At 36.2% G+C, this 22,901-nt stretch overlaps 1 protein-coding gene across 1 annotated transcript in view; it reads left to right on the forward strand.

Annotated features, from left to right (window-relative positions):
• The window catches only part of LOC114661249 (3-phosphoinositide-dependent protein kinase 1-like), a 105,202-nt gene that overhangs the window by 57,563 nt on the left and 24,738 nt on the right, over window positions 1-22,901 (forward strand). The window contains exons 2-10 of the mRNA XM_028814463.2: window positions 8,589-8,855; window positions 10,094-10,136; window positions 10,307-10,444; window positions 11,586-11,730; window positions 12,483-12,580; window positions 13,651-13,726; window positions 13,971-14,039; window positions 14,795-14,891; window positions 18,614-18,787. Of these exons, the coding sequence (XP_028670296.1) occupies window positions 8,589-8,855; window positions 10,094-10,136; window positions 10,307-10,444; window positions 11,586-11,730; window positions 12,483-12,580; window positions 13,651-13,726; window positions 13,971-14,039; window positions 14,795-14,891; window positions 18,614-18,787 (1,107 nt within the window). The remainder of the gene's footprint in view (window positions 1-8,588; window positions 8,856-10,093; window positions 10,137-10,306; window positions 10,445-11,585; window positions 11,731-12,482; window positions 12,581-13,650; window positions 13,727-13,970; window positions 14,040-14,794; window positions 14,892-18,613; window positions 18,788-22,901) is intronic.

Here is a 22,901-nt window from a genome sequence, read left to right on the forward strand (position 1 = left end):
GCAAGAAGGGTGCTTGGCGTGACATCTGGACAGAGGAAGGAGGAAAATGGAATGGGGAAATGCAGGAGAGTATAAAGAGGAAGAGGATGGCAAGGAAGAAGTGGGATAGTCAGAGAGATGCAGAAAGTAGACAAGAGTACAAGGATACAAGGAGCAAGGTGAAGAGAGAGGTGGTGAAGGCTAAAGAAAAGGTGTATAATGAGTTGTATGAGAACTTGACACTAAGGAGGGAGAAAAGGACCTGTATCGATTGGCTAGGCACAGGGACTGAGCTTGGAAAGATGTGCAGCAGGTTAGGGTGATGAAGATGGAAACATACTCACAAGCGAGGAGGAGGGTGTGTTGAGAAGATAGAGTACTCCGAGAGGCTGATGAATGAAGAGAATGAGAGAGAGAGAGAAGGTTGGATGATGTGGAGATATTGAATCAGGAAGTGCAATGGATTAGCAAGGAAGAAATAAGGACAGCTTTGAAGAGGATTAAGAGTGGAAAGGCCATTGGTCCAGATGACATACCTGTGGAAGAATGGAGGTGTTTAGAAAAGATGGCAGTGGAGTTTTTAACCAGATTGTTTAATAGAATCTTGGAAAGTGAGAGGATGCCTGAGGAGTGTAGACGAAATGTATTGGTACCGATTTTTAAGAAAAAGAGAGATGTGCAGAGCTATAGTAATTACTGGGGGATAAAACTGATGAGCCACAGCATGAAGTTATGAGAAAGAGTAGTGGAAGCTAGATTAAGAAGGGAGGTGATTAGTGAGCGGCAGTATGATTTCATGCCAAAAAAGAGCACAACAGATGCAATGATTGCTCTGAGGGTGTTGATGGAGAAGTATAGAGAAGCCCAGAAGGAGTTGCATTGTGTCTTTGTGGGCCTGGAGAAAGCATTTGATAGGGTTCCTTGAGAGTAGTTGTGGTATTGTATGAGGAAGTCTGGAGTGGCAAAGAAGTATGTAAGAGTTGTACAGGATATGTACGAGGGAAGTGTGACAGCGGTGAGGTATGAGGTAGGAGTGATGCATTCAAGGTGGAGGTGGAATTACATCAGGGATCAGCTCTGAGCACTTTCTTATTTACAATAGTTATGGACAGGTTGACAGATGAGATTAGACAGGAGTCCCCTTGGACTATGTTGTTTCCTGATGACGTTGTGATCTGTAGCGATAGTAGGGAGCAGGTTGAGGAGACCCTGGAGAAGTGGAGCTATGCTCTAGAGTGGATGAGAAATGTTAGTAGGAACATGACAGAATACATGTGTGTGAATGAGAGGGAAGATCTACAGGATGATAGTGAATCCAACTTTGTTATATGGTTTGGAGATGGTGGCACTGACCAGAAAGTAGGATACAGAACTGGAGGTGGCAGAGTTAAAGATGCTAAGATTTGCATTGGGTGTGACAAGGATGGACAGTATTAGAAATGAGTTCATTAGAGGGTCACCTCAGGTTGGACATTTGGGAGACACAGTCAGAGAGGCGACATTGCATTTGTTGCAGACGAGAGATGCTGGGTATATTGGGAAAAGGATGTTAAAGATAGAGCTGCCAGGCAAGAGGAAAAGAGGAAGGCCTAAGGGAAGGTTTATGAATGTGGTGAGAGGGGACATGCAGGTGATGGGTGTGACAGAGCAAGACATAGAGGATAGGAAGATATGGAACAAGATGATCTGCTGTATTTATTGAAATAAAAGAAAATGATTATACTGGCATAGTACTGGTCAGTTTTAAAATAAATTTTTATTTTAAAACACTGATTTTTGCAAATCGCAACAATAGCAGTAGTAACTTACAGTATATGTGGAATTTTAAAGTACTTTTTTCGATATGACAAGCAGTACCTTTTTAATCATTTATTTATATAATTCCCCGCACATAGTAGCCTATAAGTAACAAGCAATTACAACTTGTCGCCATTTACTTATCAAAATTAATCATGGCAGAAGTACAGTCATACATTGCGAGTACAAAGATGAAGTAAAGGGCATTAATTGAACAAACCATCAGGATAATTGTGTCTGTTAATAACTTGAATATTATAATTTAACAACAATATTTTTTTAAGTAGTTTCAGCATATAGCCTCTTTTAAGTTTTGAGGTTCTAATTGATTCTGGACTGCAGAATTTTCATTTGGATTTTAAATAATATCCATCATGAATCTCACACATTTTTATTGTTGTTACCTAAGGTCCCTAATGGAGTTGTCTTTTTTTTTTTTTTAATGGCAGTTCTGCCAAAATCACTGTAAATGAAACTGTTGGCAGAAACTGTCCAATCACCAATCAGAAAATGTTATCCAATTCAGAGCAGAATAAAAGGTCTACCTTGTTTGTTGTTCAGTGTCATAGTATTTTATATACACCTTCTCGTTGAAATGGAACATTTTATTTCTTACTGCTTAATGACATTTTACCAGTTCAGAGTTCTCTGTTTCACAGGCTTACTGCAAAGTGCTTTCTTGCAAGTATTAATCCTTTCAGTCTATCCAGACAGATTTATGAGGGAGAATCAAAAAGTAAAGGAAACTTACCCTTTAACTGTGTGCAGATGAACAAAACAATGGTATCACTACTCCACACATCATCCTGGTAGGTTGATGCACTTCTTGTATCATCCCCCTAACTCCTTCCTATCTTGGGAGAAGGCAGCTTTCGGCTGCTCCTATATATAGGTCTGCACCACTTCCTTAACGTCTTTATCATAGGTGAATATGCAACCGCATAGAGCCTTCTTTAGTGGACTGAAGATTTGATAATCACATGGTGCTAGATCAGGACTGCAAGTGGATGTGGAAGACATTCAAAGCGCAGCTGTTTCATTGGCTCCATTGTTGTGACTGCTGCATTGGAACATGAATTGTCATGGAGCTGAAAGACTGTTTTTGACAGCATTCCTGTTCTTTGGCTGAGAATTGCAGGTTTCAGTTGCTCTCTAAGCATGGCACAGTACATTGTACTGTGTATGTTTGGACTTCCCATAAGTCATTGAGAATGTGTTGTATTGCATCAGCTTCTACTAATTATGGTTACTGCATAATTTTCAAATTGCTTTTACTTTTTGAGTTACCCTAATACATCACTGTTAATTTGTGGCTTCTAATTTACAACTTTTGTGGTTTAGTCTCACTTTGTTTTCATTTACTATTTTTTCTTTAGGCAGAACAGTTTTATCTAAAACATAGTTCATATAAGATTAGTAGTTGTTTGACAATACACTTATATTGTTCATTAATATTATTAGATCTTAAGCTCAGGTTTGTGACTTTCATAATGTCAGATCTTTAAATACTATTATTTAAATACCTTAGCTTTGGTTCCAAATTGAGCAGTTATTGGCAAGGAAAGAAGTAAATCAGAGGAAATCAAGCAATGATCTGAAATGATTTAATTAACAATAGATTTAATTATACTATGCTCAGAATGATAGCATGCATGATAATTAAATGTAAATGAGATTACAAGAAAGTATTGGTCTTTGCACAATTTGAAGAAACCCTTTAGAACCAATCAGGGATAGTGAGTTTTGACTAAGATTGTCAGTTTTCTATTTATACCAGCAAGCCCGCGATTCTCGAAAGAATCGCAAATCCAAGAATGGCAATCACTTTCTGTTCCCTCTGATACTTGGAGGGATGAAATATCATGGAGGGTGGGTGCGTCCTGGGAAAGTTCATTTAATTAAATAAACATATTTGTACTAAAGCAGCTTCTTTTTGGAGCTGTGACTCATCTGGTTCTGGTGTTTCAGAAGCGCATTGTAGGCGCCTTCGTTTATTGTTTTTATCCATGCAGTCTCTTTTTTTTGTTTTTCTATGGCTGTGTCATCAGCGAGAAGTCATTCGTTGATGGCGGCGGATTCTTGTGCTGAAGTGACCATGGCGGCGGATCCGGTGCGGTGGTGTGGGCAGTCGCGTTCGGGCGCATGTACAACCTGGCGTGCACGCTCTACCTCAGGTTTAGTTCACAGGTCGTTTTTGGAGCCGTGACTCCTTTGCTTCTGCTGTTTCAGAAGCGTGTACTGTAATACTGTAATGTGATTCAAATATGCTGTGTAGTCTGGACGTCTGGGGATTCCGTACTGTAATACTGTAATGTGATTCAAATACGCCTGAATCCTCTCTTTTGTATTTTCTGTGGCTGTGTCATTCGCTATGGGCTCGGAGTTGTATATCCGTTAGTTGAGCTGTCACGTTTGTGAGCCGTGACTCCTTTGCCTGTGGTGTTTCAGAAGCACGTTGTAGGCGGCAGTGCGCGTGCACTTCGAAGTCTGGATGTCTGGGGATTTAATACTGTAATGTGATTCAAATATGCGCGGAATCGTTTCGTTTTTGTTTTCTCTGTGGCTGTGATGTTAGCTATGGGCTCGGATTTGTACAGCCTAAGCAAATGGCTGAGTCTGGTACATCTAGTCTAGCGGGTCATCGTGCTTGTGCCAATTAACCGTTATTTAAAATCTATATGGGTCTTCAAAGCGATCACACTGGTAGGCGATTCGTGACATCCGGTTTACAACGTTCTCGTTTGCAGTGCGTGTGCACTTCAATGCGTCCTGCGCCCTGGACGTCTGGGGATTCCGTACTGTAATGTGATTCAAATATGTGCTGAATCATTTCGTTTTTGTTTTCTCTGTGACTGTGTCGTTAGCTATGGGCTCAGATTTGTACAGCCTAAGCAAACGGCTGAGTCTGGTACATCTAGTCTAGCGGGTCATCGTGCGTGTGCCAATTAACCGTTATTTAAAATCTATATGGGTCTTCAAAGCGATCACACTGGTAGGCGATTCGTGACATCCGGTTTACAACGTTTTCGTTTGCAGTGCGTGTGCACTTCAATGCATCCTGCGCCCTGGACGTCTGGGGATTCCGTACTGTAATGTGATTCAAATATGTGCTGAATCATTTCGTTTTTGTTTTCTCTGTGACTGTGTCGTTAGCTATGGGCTCGGATTTGTACAGCCTAAGCAAACGGCTGAGGTCTGGTACATCTAGTCTAGCGGGTCATCGTGCGTGTGCCAATTAACCGTTATTTAAAATCTATATGGGTCTTTAAAGTGATCACACTGGTAGGCGATTTGTGACATCCGGTTTACAACGTTCTCATTTCTGTGTTTTCTGTGGCTGTGTCGTTAGCTATGGGCGGGCTCGTTGCAGTGCGCATGCGCTTCGATGCGCCCTGCGTCCATCCAGTTTACAACCTTCGGTTAGTAATATGGATAGGAATAGTCTCAGAATTTGATTTTATCATTCAATTTAATCATTCTGATTAATTATACTAAATATACTTGGTAATGTGAAATGAGTAAAATTAGCAAAATATGTATCCATGTGTATATGTATATACTGTATATATGTGTATGTATGTATATATGTGTATGTATATATATATATATATATATATATATATATATATATATATATATATACAGTGGGTACGGAAAGTATTCAGACCCCCTTCAATTTTTCACTCTTTGTTATATTGCAGCCATTTGCTAAAATCATTTAAATTAATTTTTTTCCTCATTAATGTACACACAGTACCCCATATTGACAGACAAAAAAAAGAATTTTTGAAATTGTTGCAGATTTATTAAAAAAGAAAAACTGAAATATCACATGGTCCTAAGTATTCAGACCCTTTGCTGTGACACTCATATATTTAACTCAGGTGCTTTCCATTTCTTCTGATCATCCTTGGGATCACCTTCATTTGAGTCCAGCTGTGTTTGATTATACTGATTGGACTTGATTAGGAAAGCCACACACCTGTCTATATAAGACCTTACAGCTCACAATGCATGTCAGAGCAAATGAGAATCATGAGGTCAAAGGGACTGCCTGAAGAGCTCCTAGACAGAATTGTGGCAAGGCACAGATCTGGCCAAGGTTACAAAAAAATTTCTGCTGCACTTAAGGTTCCCAAGAGCACAGTGGCCACCATAATCCTTAAATGGAAGACGTTTGGGACAACCAGAACCCTTCCTAGAGCTGGCCGTCCGGCCAAGCTGAGCTACCAGGGGAGAAGAGCCTTGGTGAGAGAGGTAAAGAAGAACCCATAGGTCACTTTGGCTGAGCTCTAGAGATGCAGTCAGGAGATGGGAGAAAGTTATAGAAAGTCAACCATCACTGCAGCCCTCCACCAGTCAGGGCTTTATGGCAGAGTGGCCTGTCGGAAGCCTCTCCTCAGTGCAAGACACATGACAGCCCGCATGGAGTTTGCTAAAAGACATCTGAAGGACTCTGAGATGGTGAGAAATAAGATTCTCTGGTCTGATGAGACCAAGATAGAACTTTTTGGCCTTAATTCTAAGCGGTATGTGTGGAGACAACCAGGCACTGCTCATCACTTGTCCAATACAGTCCCCACAGTGAAGCATGGCGGTGGCAGCATCATGCTGTGGGGGTGTTTTTCAGCTGCAGGGACAGGACGACTGGTTGCAATCGAGGGAAAGATGAATGCGGCCAAGTACAGGGATATCCTGGACAAAAACCTTTTCCAGAGTGCTAAGGACCTCAGACTGGGCCGAAGGTTTACCTTCCAACAAGACAATGACCCTAAGCACACAGCTAAAATAATGAAGGAATGGCTTCACAACAACTCTGTGACTGTTCTTGAATGGCCCAGCCAGAGCCCTGACTTAAACCCAATTGAGCATCTCTGGAGAGACCTAAAAATGGCTGTCCACCAACGTTTACCATCCAACCTGACAGAACTGGAGAGGATCTGCAAGGAGGAATGGCAGAGGATCCCCAAATCCAGGTGTGAAAAACTTGTTGCATCTTTCCCAAGAAGACTCATGGCTGTATCAGCTCAAAAGGGTGCTTCTACTAAATACTGAGCAAAGGGTCTGAATACTTAGGACCATGTGATATTTCAGTTTTTCTTTTTTAATAAATCTGCAACAATTTCAAAAATTCTTTTTTTTGTCTGTCAATATAGGGTGCTGTGTGTACATTAATGAGCAAAAAAAATTAATTAAAATGATTTTAGCAAATGGCTGCAATAGATAGATAGATAGATAGATAGATAGATAGATAGATAGATAGATAGATACTTTATTAATCCCAGGGGGAAATTCACAATATAACAGAGAGTGAAAAATTAAAGGGGGTCTGAATACTTTCCGTACCCACTGTGTATATGTGTGTATGTATATATTTATATATATATATATATATATATATATATAATCTAAAATATCTAAAATATTACACACACTTGCCTTAAGAACCAAAACTGCATGAAACCTAATGTGCTGGTTGGCGAAGGTTCACTAAATGCAGCTTAGCTATGAGTGATGACGGATTTTTTTTTTTTTTTCACTCTACACTTTATAATGATCTGATTTCATTATTTTCCTTCATTTAATGTTATTTAAGTATTTATTTTTTGTAGACTTTTCCGCCTTGGTATTAGCAATTTTATTTTTAGCCACCATAGAATTTATTTTTTCTATAGTGTTCTAAAAAATCAGTGAACTCAATAACATTGTTTCCTTTTTGGTTATTGCTGCTGAAAGATATTCCAACAATTTTTGTATCGTTGAAGGAGAGGCATATTTTCAATTTCTGTCCTGAAAACAAATAGTTGTAGAACAATGTTAATATTCAAAAATTGGGCACTAAATAGCTATGCTGATTCTCTTTGCCATGCAACTCCAACATAAATATTCTGAAACTGTAATGACCTCAAACATTTCTTTCAAAGGCAATTTATTGACTGAGAACCCAAGTTTTTCTACATTAATTGGAGTTGTTTCTTTTCTTGATATTCAAGTGTGTTTTTCAAAAGTTTGCTTGCTGTTGTACTAAATGTCCATCTTTACAATGAGTTGTATCGATGTTTGGAACAGTGTTATCTTTTACCTGGTCCTGTGTGTACATAACTACATTTACTATTATACTGTTCATAATTCTCTAGCTCATTATCTGAACAAAAGTATTAATTATTTTTCCCCCACCAAAGAGATGAGTTTTCAACTCCAACCTTGATTTTATTTTTGAAAAATAAATTATTGTTTCTATGCATGGCCTCACATTTGGGGCAATCCCTAGTGATTTTGTGGCTTGAAAATGTATTGCTATAGTACCTCTTTAGAGAGCAGGTGTTTGGAAAGTACCAGTGAGTGTCTGACTTATTTAATTAGTAGTGGGGATTCTAAACATACATCTTTAGCTTTGACAAATAAGATTTTGACCAGCTCTTGTAATTTTGTTTTTTTTACTGACCCATTAGATAGATAGATAGAAAGGCTGCATTCAGTAAGCATTGGCCACAATAAAACTCCGTTATTCAACTTGTTACTTAAATTTTACCGTATAATTTGTAAAATGCTGTTTTAGTTTCCAATACTGTAGACATTTACCTTGGGAAACCCCTAGTATTGTAATACAGGGTTAAAATAAAACAAAATGAGCAGATGCTGCATGTTCTCACTGAGAACATTTCTCAGCCCATTGGGACATGTGAAGAACATTACTACAGCAGATTATTCTGCTTTAAGGTTACTCACTTCTCTACTTCTCCATCCTCTTCTTCTTGCACTTTGCTTTAGTATTTTTGCATGTTTTTAATACATTATTTCTTTTCTTGCAGTATGATGCTGTTCCTATTCAATCCAGTGTTATTTGCTCCTGTCATCATTCTCCATCAATGGTAAGAAATAAGCCTGATTCTAGATCGCCGCTCGCCATACCAGGCGCCAGCTGCAGCCCAAGCCACAAAATGGAAGGCACTACAGCGGGAATGAGAACCGCCCTGGAAAATATGGAAGAGCAGCAACCATCTATACAGCAGCCAAAAAGAAAAAGACCTGAAGACTTTAGATTTGGGAAAATATTAGGAGAAGGATCTTTCTCTACGGTAAGTAGTTGGTCATTCATTTTAGAAGACTTAGGATATCTTTCTCATGGAATTTATTTACGTCATTCATTTTAGGCAGCATTATATTTTTTTAAAGAGAGAAACTATAGGGTTACATGGAATAATTTACAGGTTTACTTATTTAGTTGATTGTTTCCTTTAAAGCAACATAAGCAAAATATGGTGTTTTAGTTTTGTTTTTTCTTTGAAAGTGTTTAGTGTAAGCCTTTCATGTCTCTCAGTCATTTGTTTATACTGTATATTGTCAATGTATTGATCAACAAAATCTGACTTTCCATACCTAGGAAATGCATGTACCCCTATAAATTTAAAAAAATAAATGAAACCGACCTTTCCTAGTCCTTATGTAATATGAATGACAAGCAGGGTGTGTCCATATTTCACTACAGTGTCAATTTTTTTTTTTAATCAGTTGCATATTTAGCAGCTTTTTACTGTTGCGATTCCAGACTCAAACTTTGTTTTATGCCTTTGTAGATGTTAATCACAAAAAATATTGCAAAGAATGTAGCATGTATTCATTCGAATAAAAATGTAACCTTGTTAATTTAGCCTTTTTTTTTATATATATATACTTTTGTTATTCTGAGGATTCTTTACATGACTAAAAAATTTTATATTTTTAAGTCTATGCTATTTAAGTTGTATAAATAGTAGGAGGAATAGTATGAGTAGTATAGCCAGTTGTTTTATCATGTGGCGTATTTAATATAATTTCGATTCTATGCTGTTTCATTCATTTCATATTGGATAAATATCATTGCTCTGTCAAATGCAGAATTTCCTGTTATGAACAAAAAGCAGATAATATATTCTGTTTCCAAGTAAAATTGTTTTGGTGACTTTTCATCCTGTAGGCTTTACTGGTATCAGAATAATCAAAACATCAATGTTTCTTTCTCATTGCATTTTTCTTAAAATATATGAAATTAGGATTGTTGGTTTTCAATTCTTTAACATTTGCTTACAATATAAATCAATTGTAATATACTAAAGCACAAATAAGCAAAACAGTTTGTGAGGATTGTGACTTTTTAATCTGAGTAGAAATTGAAATAGTTCTTTCAAAGCATTTATCAGGCAAGGAGTGCTCCAAGGGATATTTTTAATGCAGGAATTTACTCTAGGGCACATGAGCCTATGCTCAGAAATGTTTAAAAATGGAAGCTTGCATATGCCTTGCCTAACTTTTTTTTTTTTTCTTCTGTAATGGACAGGTTGTACTTGCAAGAGAATATTCAACAGATAAAGAATATGCAAGTGAGTAAATGCATCCTTTTATTCAAAAGTGTAGTGATTAAATTAACTGACAATTTGTTCAGATTATTTCAAGGTAATTGGTCTTAAATTATTGCCAGCACTAGCAGTTACCTGTTCATTAAGTATTAGTTTTTTAAGCAAACAGTATGTTTTTTTTTTTTCTGTTTTAGTTAAAATTTTGGTGAAGCGCCATATCATTAAGGAAAACAAGCCGCATTATGTTAAAAGAGAGAGAGATGTGATGTCAGACCTGGATCACCCTTTCATTGTAAAACTTTATTTTACTTTTCAAGATGATGAAAAGCTATGTATCCTTTAGCAAGACAAAATACAGTAAAAACCTGTCTCTCATATCAAAATCTGTATGTTATGTTAATGTTAGTGTTTTTTTAAAAAGCAAATTCATTCAATTTATTCTAAATGTGTGTAAAAATCATTACAAATAAATTTAGCTTTTTGTTTTTTACTCTGTTTTAGGTGTGTATGTATGTATAGTACATAGAAGTGGTTAGAATTTGTAAGATGTGTTAATTATTTCAATTTCTTTAGCAAACTGCTAAAAATGCGTACATTTTCAATTTAGTAAAAAATTAACAATAACAGTGTAAACAAATGGCTTTAAGATTAATTGATAAATTGAAATTATGGTTTTCTGAGTAGTAAAAAAAACTTTAAGGACTTTAAAAGCTAGTCTTTTGCAGTTCTAATTTTCCACTTAATATAGCCAGACTGCTCCTGAAGTAACTGGGCTGTTAATTTAACTAGAACATAATTATTTTTAACAAGGCTTGTAAGCTAAAATGACAATTGAACCGGGAAAAATTGTATAAAAGGAACATATTTTACCATATAATTTATATATGCTGTAATTTCATATCTGCTTTTATTTAAATGTCAAAAGGTATATTCTAGATATACTAATTTCTTTGTTGAAAATCTCATCATACAGTCTTACATAAATATTCTTCAAAGAATTAATATAGTTTCACATATCTTGTACTATTTGAATATACTATATATGCATATCTTAATTTTTGTTTATTAAGAGACTTTGAAATAAAATAAATTTAATGTAAGTAAAAATCTATATGCACTTATTTGAAGTAAATTTTTGTATAGACATTTTAGACATGAATTTGTGATCACTGAAACAATGTTATAGTTTTGGAAAAGTTTCTATTGTCTTAAATACTTTTGTAAATTCATTTAACTTTTGGTACCGCTTGAACAAAACATTATGAAATTATGCTGAATTGTTGCTCACTGTATACCTTACGTAAAGCTTTAAAAACCTTTCTTTGCTTTAAACATTCAAGAATATTTTATATATTTAAGGATATTCACTTTTTGATTTTAATTATTGCATGCAATATTAGACATTCTTTGGATGTGCCTTGCTTAAATGTTATATGTTATACTGCTGATATTGTCCTTAACTCTTTATTTAAGATTTTGGCCTTAGCTATGCTAAAAATGGGGAGCTGCTTAAATACATTCGCAAAATAGGTTCATTTGATGAGACCTGTACAAGGTTCTACTCTGCTGAAATAGTATGTGCATTAGAATATTTACATAAGAAGGGGATTATTCACAGGTAAATAAGAGTTAAATGTTAATGTTTTCAAGTTTATATAATTTGTCAGTTCTATATTTATATTCCAATGCTGGTTCTGTTTGGAGCTCTGATGCAGTGTTACCTTTTTCCCAATTGCAAGTTACCAGTAGTCTTTGATCTTTTTTGCCGAAAGTTGCACAACATCTGTGCAAAGTAGCCAAAGTTGTCTGATAGTATGAATCTTTTTTCCATATCTCACTTTTCAATTCAGCTGCTCATGCTCGTTTATTGTTGTGCACATCTGAAAAGTGGGAGCAGTTGATGGCAGGTTTTATATATGCCTTCAGCTTTTTTGCAGGAAACATAGCACACATTGTTCTTGAAAAGATGTTATAAAACCAACAGCTTATCTCTTGTTCTTTTCTTTTGCATCCCTACCCTCTATTGTGTCCAGTTGCACTGCTCCAAACACAGTAGGTCTAGCAATGAAACTAGTTGTAAAGCTGCAAAAAAAGTAACTTGCCTTTGTGTTGGCAATGAATGTTAAGACTTAGCTTTGTTCTTTATTAAAGAGAGAACACATTTTGAGCAGCACTGTATTTTTAATGAAAATTTTCTAAGTGAGTAAAGAAAATTATTTCCATATGTTAAGTTTTGGCATAAATGTTTTTATAGTTGAAGCAGTAGCATATAACATTAATTTTGAAACGTGCTTAATTTATTTCACAATGTGTTTAAATATTTGTATATATTGGTTTCCTGCAGCACTGACTGATTTCATTGTATTTTAGGGACCTTAAACCAGAGAACATTTTACTCAGTGAGGAGATGCACATCCAAATCACAGATTTTGGAACAGCCAAACAGTTGTCTTCAGATAGCAGACAAGGCTAGTTTTATTTGTTTTTCATTTTTACATATTTTAAGAATCATTTTTTTACAATCAGTTTTTTTTATGTATATTGATGTAATTGTAAATTTGGTAACAACAACAACGTTTATTTATATAGCACATTTTCATACAAAAAGTAGCTCAAAGTGCTTTACATAATGAAGAAAAGAAAAATAAAAGACAAAATAAAAAATTAAAATAAGGCAACATTAGTTAACAAAGAAAAGGAGCAAGGTCCGATGGCCAGGGTAGACAGAAAAAAAAAAAAAAAAACTCCAGAAAGCTGGAGAAAAAAATAAAATCTGTAGGGGTTCCAGGCCACGAGACCACCCAGTCCCCTCTGGGCATTCTACCTAACATAAATGAAATAGTCCTCTTAGTAGTTAGGGTTCTCACGGAGTCACTTGATGCTGATGGTCATACAGACTTCTGATTTTTAATCCATCCATCATTTTTGGAACATCATGGTACTTAGAGTAGCGCCACCACCAAAAATGACACCGGAAAAGGAAACAGAAGAGAGAATAGGGGTTAGTACAGATTTTAGAGCCACCATGAATGGTTATTATAATGAATTGGATGTACAGAGTATCAGGATTAAATTATGGTGAAGTTATGAGAAGGCCATGTTAAAGTAATGTGTTTTCAGCAGTTTTTTAAAGTGCTCCACTGTATTAGCCTTGCGAATTCCTACTGGCAGGCTATTCCAGATTTTAGGCGCATAACAGCAGAAGGCCGCCTCACCACTTCTTTTAAGTTTTGCTCTTGGAATTCTAAGTAACGAGTTGTATCAAGACTAAGGAAAACCTGTGATATAAACAAGAAATAAAAATTGATTTTGGGGGGTATGGGTATTTCTTTTTGAAACTGCAATCATAGGCCTTAAACAAAATTACATGTTTTAATAATAAAATGCATCAAAATTTGATGTTCTCTGTTGTTTCTCTATTACAAAACCATACAAGAATGAATATTACTATCTGACTTATTTCTTTAATTTTTAAGCCATGCCAGAGTTGGCAGATTCCTGACTCCCTCCCACCCTCTCTCCCCTATTTGTTTTCCAGCAAGGGCAAATTCATTTGTAGGAACAGCACAGTATGTTTCTCCAGAGCTGCTTACTGAAAAATCTGCATGCTTAAGGTAACTGAGCATCATCTTCATTTTGCTTGTTAAATGAATAGTTTTCCCCTCTATTTCTAATATCTATTTTTTTTCAGCATTAAGCTGTGCTACCGAAATGCTTGTTTGATTGGAGTTATAACAGTAATAAGTCATAGGTATATTGTTAGCAAAATAATTTACCTTTATTTAAAGTATATACTTTGTAATGTATTTACTAACTGTATGGCATCAAATCATGTTTTATTTTGTGCTTCTTATTTAGTTCTGATCTCTGGGCCTTGGGTTGTATTATTTATCAACTTGTGGCTGGATTACCACCTTTTAGAGCTGGGTAAGTGTTTCCTAATTTTAGAATGTAGTTTATTTGCTTGAGAAATTGCAAGTATTTGTGTGAGTTTTCTTGGTAAGTGTGGAAACCTCACATAGTAACGTGATTAAACACCTTGCAAAATAACAGGAAATAATGGTTGCAGAAGACTTGGAAAAAAATCTTCTTCAGCCATCTGGTTTAGTTTCACTTTTAACTGATGTACCACTGTAGAGATGAGTGTGTTAATCACTTTGCAACCTGTTATAATGCAGAATACATGTGCATTAAGACATTCAGCCTGGCAACCAGCATAATAAATAAAGAGCTTTTCTATTTTAAATATTTAGACTGGGTTTCAGAGTGGCACATAATGTGCAAGGTTAACATTTATGCTTACAAGATCCAGAGAGCCGAGTTCATTTCTTGTCTAGTTACTGTCTTCATGGAGTTTGTACTCTGGATATTGAAAAGATGTGCACATTGAATTAATTTGCTTTTCTTATTTTGATTATTTTGAATGAGTGTGAGTATGTGTGAATGGTGTTTTGAAGTCCATCTAGGGTTGATGTAGGGTTAACTAAATAAAAAAAGCATTTTCAAAAAGTATATGGTGGATGTTCAGGCTCATTTAAGCCAGAATTTTAAAAGTTGTCTGGGATAAATACGTATTTTGGCATATTTAGTATTTTGTAGAAAATAGAAATATTCCCATAAAGCAATTGCAATTTTGAGGTTTTTATGTAATGTTTAAAGTATTTTCTTTTTTATTGTGCCAGAAATGAATACCTTATTTTCCAGAAGATCATTAAACTGGAGTATGAATTTCCTGAGAAATTTTTTCCAAAAGCAAAAGACCTTGTTCAACAGTTGTTGGTAAGGAACTTTATAACATGTTGAGTTGTATCAGAAAATGCCTGTAGATGTCCAGTTCTGTGTAGAATATTAAACTGGTGTAGTGATCAGAAACTAAATTATTTTGAATGAATAATAAATTCTCTGTAAACTTGTTCAGCCCCAGTTTTTTGTATACACTGTAAGTAGCTCAAACAGACTGGTTTAGTGAGGTCCTCAAGTATAGGCTGAGAGGATGCATTAATGCTACAACTCAATTCTTAGTTATTTCTGCTGTTTTAGGTGCTGTTTGTGTTAATTCATCCTTAAGAATAATATTATAAGAACAAAAGGAGCGTCAATAATGTCCTCATGAGTCATAGTTGTTTGTTAATCAATGTTCAGAAATTTGATTAATAATAAAGTTCTATCATTGCTAGATCAAATAAATGGTCTCATCTTTACAAAAAGCTGGTGATAGGCATTGAAAGTTAATAAGACCTTAGACTGATAAATTCCATTGACCTTATCCTGTCTCTTTGGTAGTACAAGACAGACACCTTTTTACTAACTTATACAAACATATCTTGCCTGAATTAAAACAGCAGGTCTAGCAAGACAGCAAAATGCATTCATATACAGCTCTGCTGCTTTCTTTTTCTTTAATACAGCACTTTTTCTTCCATAATTTATTAAAAAATACTCTGTTAGGAAAGTGTGCTCTAGTTTTCATGTATGCTGTAATAGGAGGATGTCCTAAATGGAGGGGAGAGAAGTCCCAGTGATTTCCTTCTCACCGGGTATGAGCACCATCTATTGCAGAGTCTTGTGGCATTAGAAACTGAAATTCCCATACCATACTGTAAAATTGCCACATAGTACACTCTCCATGGTGAAGATTTTTACATTTGTAGTGGTGGTTCTGTTTTTGGGGGTTGTCTGGGTGTTAAGGGTTCATTGTAAGTTGTAAATACTTATAACTTTGGTGATTACTGTTTTGAGTTCTATTTCGTAGTATAGTTGTAAGTCAAAAGAGTGAGTAGAAATGGGTTTCCCTGTCTGTTTCAAAAGGGTGATATGGTGTAAAATACTCAACTGAAACCTGTGAATAGGATCTTTTACATACATTGTCTTTTTTATCCAAGTGGGGAGTATAATAAGGTATGATATCCTTAGTGGACCAGTTGGAGTATTAAGCAAACTGGATGGGCTTATGGAAGTTTGGAGACAAGTTTTAATGTACCTCATAATAAATTTATTGACACACTTCATAATAACATGTACAAGTGCCATTGGGCAACAATCATTTCTTTGATTCATGTATGATGGTGCTGGCCTTTGAAGACATGGTGACAACTGGCTAGCGTAAGGAAATGTTAAAGATGTCTGTGAGATCAACTGTGAGGTGGAATACAACTGTCTTGAACATATGATCAGGTCCAGCAAAACCAGTCGAGTAAACCTTTGTGGGTTTACTGTCGGCAGAGTTCTTCTCACATCATCTGTAGACAAAAGCAATGTCTAATCATCAGGAAGACTGGTGGTCATCATTACAAGCATGTCATTCAGTGCAGTAAACTGTACATAAAAGTTCTTCAGCAAATCATGAAGGAAAGGCATCATTGTCACCGGTGTGGTTTGATATTCTAATCATTGATGGCCTTGACATATTTGTTGCATGTCTCTGTGGTTCTTAAAGTGGCTTTGGATTTTCCATCCATATGTGAACTTTGCTGCCATTAATACTACTTGACAGGTTTGCTCTGGTGTCCTGAGGGCTACATTATTTTGAAAGCAACATCACTTCTGAAGACATCCACATTTTCAGGTTAGCAGGAAATATCGTCTTGGAGAGAGATCAACATCATCTATATACTTGTTGATGCAACTAGTAAAAGATAATGTATACTTGTCCAAGTCGGTGAGATGTCCATATATGGCTACTTATTCAAAACTGTGATCAAAACAGTTTTGTAAGAGCTGAAGCAGCATCTTCTGGCCACATTTGGATTTGTCTTTGAACTTGACTGACACACTTTTGCAGCAGATCAGTACTCTACCACTGTCTTGGATTGAAAGTTGGATGTATTTGGTTTAAACTTTTCCTCTGTGCCCCATAGCATCAAATGCAAAGCACCATTGCAGGGAAGATATATTTTTTTTAATTTGTAGAAAGTGCTTAACTTTAGAACACAATATTGTGTGACAAATGCATATATACCATGTTTGGGGAAAAAAAATACATTTGACTTGAAAAATGCCAACCTTATTCTTTAAATAAGCAAAAACTGCTCTCATTCTAACAGACACAGTAGGTTTAAAGGATTCCCATATGGCATATAGATATTTGTCAGTGTTTTTTCTTCCCTTACACCATTATTTTTACAACAATATTTTATATGCATAATATATCAACTTTTTTGAATACATTAGGCGATCTTCATGAGAAATTTTATTATCTGCATCAATTTGTAATCATGACACTGGGGAAATGTTTTTAAACAAGCAATTTGGGCTTAAAAATAAGTTAACAGTAAGTTTATATTAGATATATGAACCCCTAATACTTCAGCACATCCCTAGAAAGCACATGAATCATATCTTGGAAAGTTGGCCTCAAAGCTGCGTACTGCAGGGAAAAGGAGAAATGTGCCCAATAATTCTGCATCACTTTGAGATCAAGAGCTGAGCAGTAGGATTCACAACTTTTTTTTATGCATGTCCTATAATTAATTATGTGTAGCACATGCTCCATCTAGTGGTAATAGTACAAGTTGATTGTTCTTTCTTCGTCTAGCACATATTTTGCTAATACTATATTGGTTTGTTATTTGCAAGAAAAATTAAAACCACTATAGTAAATTAACAGTTCCCCTATGACGAGGTTGCCATGCTCTAATGCCAGGGTTATTTAATAACGTGTGCAAAATATATCAATGATTAGATGAATTACTGCATTACTGTGAACAAACTACACACCAACAGAACAGCATTTCTTGTTAATCCATTGTGGGCACAGGTGCAACTTCTTAGTATGGTAAATATCTGCAGCACATTTTTTCTGTGCTATAATGTCATTTTCTGCTATGATTACAACTTTCCCCTGAGCATTTAGACAGCTTTCCTTCTTAAGGCCAATATTAGAAACGAGCTTTTCTTTAATAACCTCCACTCTTAAACTTTTAATTATGGCATTTTTAGTCTCTGCATGCTGAAGTCTTTTCTCAAAGCACCAAAGACTGTGGGATTGAGATATATCATCTTCATTATAATATTGAATCCAGACACTATTCCAGACTTGTTTCCTATATGCATTTAATGTCTTAAAAATAACCTCTTACACCTGTATAATTGTTTTACTACTATTTTTACTACTTCTGGTGGGCTTTGGCATAATGGAGCAGTGGTTTCCACTGCTGCCTCACATCTCCAGAGACATAAGTGATGGTCCCAAAACTCCAGTTTCATTGCATATACTGCTGATGTGTAGATAAGTTGTAGTCTATCAGTGAGCTTGAGTGTGTACCCCAATAAATTAACACCCCACCCACAGAGGTTTCCTTGTTTGAAGTAATTGTTTAATGGAATTAGTGAGTTTGGTAAATGAACAATAAAATTCATATGATGCATATCTTTTCAAATTTTAAATTTCTTAAGGTTCATTCGTAGTATTCTGGCTCTTGTTGATTGGTCATTTTAAGATTTACCTGTTGTCCACTTGTCTCAATTTTAATAATGTGTAATTTTTGCTTCTTTTGTTATAGTCGTTAGATCCTACCAAACGGTTAGGCTGTGAAGAGATGGGAGGATATAAACCCTTAAGGGCACATCCATTTTTTGAGTCAATTACTTGGGAGAACCTTCATTTACAAACTCCCCCTAAGCTTACACCATATTTACCGGCAATGTCAGAAGATGATGAAGACTGCTATGGAAATGTAAGTTTAAATCTATTTTCTCTGCAGTTATAGATAACGTGACAGTTTTGCAAAACAAGTTTTAATTTTCATATGACATATCCAGGTTTCCAGATGTGATAAATATATTAACCCTAAAAAGTGATGAATATAATGATAATAATTCGAATATAATGTACAGACTGTATTGTAGTTCCATTTTAAGAGGGCCAATACTGCATATTTGCACTGATTAACTTTTTTTCATCAGTTTATAAAGGCTACCTATTGTCACTTCTCAGGGAACTAACTAACTGGTTAGAAATATCTCAGCCAACCTTCACTCCATCATGCCTGCTGTGCTGGAAGGTATTAACTGACTGTCGAGGCACTACATTAAGTTTTCATATAGTGTGGGTGTACATGAAACAAAACAGTGTTGTTTGTTTTTCTTAATTTAGTCAGAGGATTTTACTGGCCTCATATTGCAATAAAGACACCTAGTGAGAATGAAAGATTTTTTTATATATAGCAGCGACATTCTTTAAACACACAAGTCTGGAATCTGTGATGCCAATATGTGTTTTCAAGTTCATTCAAGCGCGCACATTTACAAGAAAATGGTGATTTATAAAAGTAAATTGTTTAGAAATTTGTGCACACCTATTTTTTGTTCTAAAAAGGAGCTAAGTAGCATTTTGAACTGCCATGTAGGTGTTACCATTTTACTCCCCAGTGTGGGGGAGTGTTCCCCAAAGATAGTCAATAGACTGATGCTGCTTCATGGGTAACCTCAAGCTCCTGTCATCAGTCATGTGTCTTAGCTTTTTGGCTCTTCATTACAGACTACCATACTACCGTTCACCAAAGTCATTGTTTGTGTACCATAGATTTGCGGCATTTGATGCTTCACAGGGGACCAATCTCTTCCTTCCTGCTTAAAATGAATAAATACATTTGGAATTTGCAGATATCTTGTTTACTTTTGCTCAGCAGTTAAATAAAAAAAAATAATGTAGGGTTAACATAGGTGATGTCATGTTGGCAATCAAAAAGTTTTGTATTGTGGAACATTTCAAATTAGGGATACTAAACCTGTATTAGGCACGAAAAATGTCTGGCTGAATTTTTACAAAAATCTACTAATTAATGAATTTGGCATATGTTGGTTAGCCCAAGAACATAGGCTGCTAAATATCGTCTATCCTGGGGAAAAATAGGGTCACCATAAGTTATTGTATACAACAGATTGGCAAACATTTGATTAGTAGGTTTGGTATTTTAGCATTGTAGGTGAATTGTCCTCCGGATGATGGCATTGGGCACTTTTAAACCATTTAGCGTAAGCTGGAACTAAAAATCTATTGTGAAGGTGTACCTAGAAATTGTAGTTCATACTTTTCAAGTATAACTGTTGTGAAAGAAGCAGCCAATAGAGAGAGTCTGTGTTGAGGACCACACACAAGCAGCTGAGGTGGCCTGAGAAGTGGTGAGATCCTACCTGCATTTGCAAGTCTGCTTGCATTTCAGTAACTTGAATTGCGTATTTGTTTTGCCGTCAGAATATGTAAAAGAGGTAAATGTGTATGCTACAATAAGTGCTCTCAAGTTAAATGTAAAAGAGTAAATTAATCATTAGTCACACAGAATGTTTGTTTTTTGATATCAAAAATTTGCCAATGAGTTTTAAATGGATGTTTCTTAAATTTTAAAAACTTGTTCAACATGCACTTTAAAAGATAGCTCAGCAAAAATTTTACTTTTCTGACAAATTTCTTTAAAGAGCATGTATACCACATTTCAACTAAATATGTTTACTGGGAGCCAAGTTATTTTATACAGAAAGAGAGACAATCTGATAAGTGTTAATATCAGATAAATGGTAAAATATGACTACTTTAAGCTGTCAACCTGGTTAAAATGTAATGTGTTTATTTCATCATTTGCTTAATTAAAATTTTTATTGAGAATAAAACAGTAAATTTCAATGTGGCCTACAGATTATTGATTAGAGTGGAAATTAAATCCATTATCCATATTACTAACCGAGAATGCTAAACCGGATGATGGACGCAGGCACATCCGGCCATGGGCCGTAGCTGCAAAAAGACGTACTGCGCAGGCGCAAAAAGAGTCCGCGAGAGGCGGATGAGGAGCCGCGAGAGGGGGACAAAAGAGGCCGCGAGAGGCGGATGAGGGGCCGAGAAAGGCGGACAAGACCACAGGAAAAAGGAGTGAGCACAGAAAAAAGACAAAAAAGGAGAAATGAGGCGCAACGAGCGCCAAAAAAAGGAAAAGGCACATAAAAAAGTAGTCAAACGCAGGCAAAGCACGAAACACATTGCACACGAAACTAGACCCAAAAAAAAAAAAAAAAGAGGCTCGCGCACAACAGCAAGGCAATCCCCCCACCCCCCTTACAGGCACCAGACGGGACACACACCAAGAGGGGGATTCAACAAGCCCATGGAACACAAAAAAAAGAACACAAAACCACCCCACAGACCCTACAAGCAAGGGACGGGACACACACAAAGAGGGGGATTCAACAAGACACAGGAACACAAAAAGAAAGAAGACGCTTGCGCAACAACAATCCTCAGCCCCCACCCCCACCCCCACCCCACCCCCCCCACACACATCCATAAGAAGTGACACCAAAAGCCACATATTCTAAAGTGAACGTCAACACCTTCACACTAGACAGCATAGGTGTCAGCATAGGTGGATCTCCTTACAATAAAGCACTATTAACCGTTCAACTGCAGAAAAGGAAACATATTAACAGTGACTGCGATCCTCCTTATTACTTATCCATATTTCGCATGCTGAGAAAGAAACAAGTCATGAATACACGGTCACGGGTACAAAACGAAAAGGAAAGGATAACAGGAACAAACACACGAACACGAAAGAAACAACAAAATAGACGGCTATGCAGCATAGGTGGATCTCATTACAATAAGGCACTATTAACCGTTCAACCGCAGAAAAGGCTCCATATCAACAGTGAGTGCAATACTCCTTATTACTTATCCATATTTCTAAAAGAAAAAATGTCTCGACTCCAAAAACGCAAAGCTCAACTAAAGCTTCTAACTAACGATGTACCTAAAAATAAAAACTTTATGAACTGCATTAGATCCTACAATAGTTCATTTGCTTTTGCATCTACCGGAGTAAATATCAGGCCACCAAAAGGCAATGGCCCATACTGCTTTCCCATATGTGCACAAATACTGCATCGCATTGGAACAGTGCACCCTGAAACAAATCAACAACGCAAATATGCACAAATCTACATCCTAGATCCACATGACGCAAGCTATCAATCAAAGTGCTGCATCGCAACAGGCACGGATTCAAAACGAAACACCTCCCGTCTCAGACATACGTTAACGGCAAGGAAGGCTACAACAGTCTTCTCACACAGCACAGGCAAATCGATTACAGCTCCAAAACAACACGTCCCAAATACTACACATGCAACAACGCGCCTCTCAAACGGCACAAGCAAAACATACACCAGGAAAATTCATTCGGATTAATGAATGTCATTTGCAATCATTGTCATTCAGTTCACTTCCCTGAAGAAACAACTGGCAATACAAGTAATACATTTACACGTTGTTGTCAAAAGGGTCAAATTAGACTGCCTTCTTTACATTCATATACTGAATATCTACAAAAGCTTCTAACTAACGATGTACCTGAAAGTGAAATCTTTATCAACTGCATTAGATCCTACAAATCGGTATCCACTATGAACATTAACGGTGGCACTGCACGTGACATCCGTCTTGAAAAAATGTTAATTATTGATGAATGTACAATGGCATAAAGTCACTTACTCAACACCATTCATAAACTTCTACAAACGTTTATAAATAATAATATTCGATTTGGATGAAAGGTACTTTTATGAGGAGGAGATTTTAGACAGTACTTAGCTATTCTTCCAGATGCCATGCACTCAGCTATTGTTCAGTGCACCTTAAAATACGCAAACAATTGGCATTGCTTTCAAAAGATAGTTAGTAAAAAAGATACGATGTCCAGAACCAGATCATAACAATTGCTTATTACAACTGAGAGATGGTACACTCACCAATACAGATGGACTTCAGCCACATATTATTACAATTCCTCAAGCCTT

Source organism: Erpetoichthys calabaricus, chromosome 11, assembly GCF_900747795.2.
Source record: "Erpetoichthys calabaricus chromosome 11, fErpCal1.3, whole genome shotgun sequence".
Taxonomy (NCBI): Eukaryota; Metazoa; Chordata; class Cladistia; order Polypteriformes; family Polypteridae; genus Erpetoichthys; species Erpetoichthys calabaricus.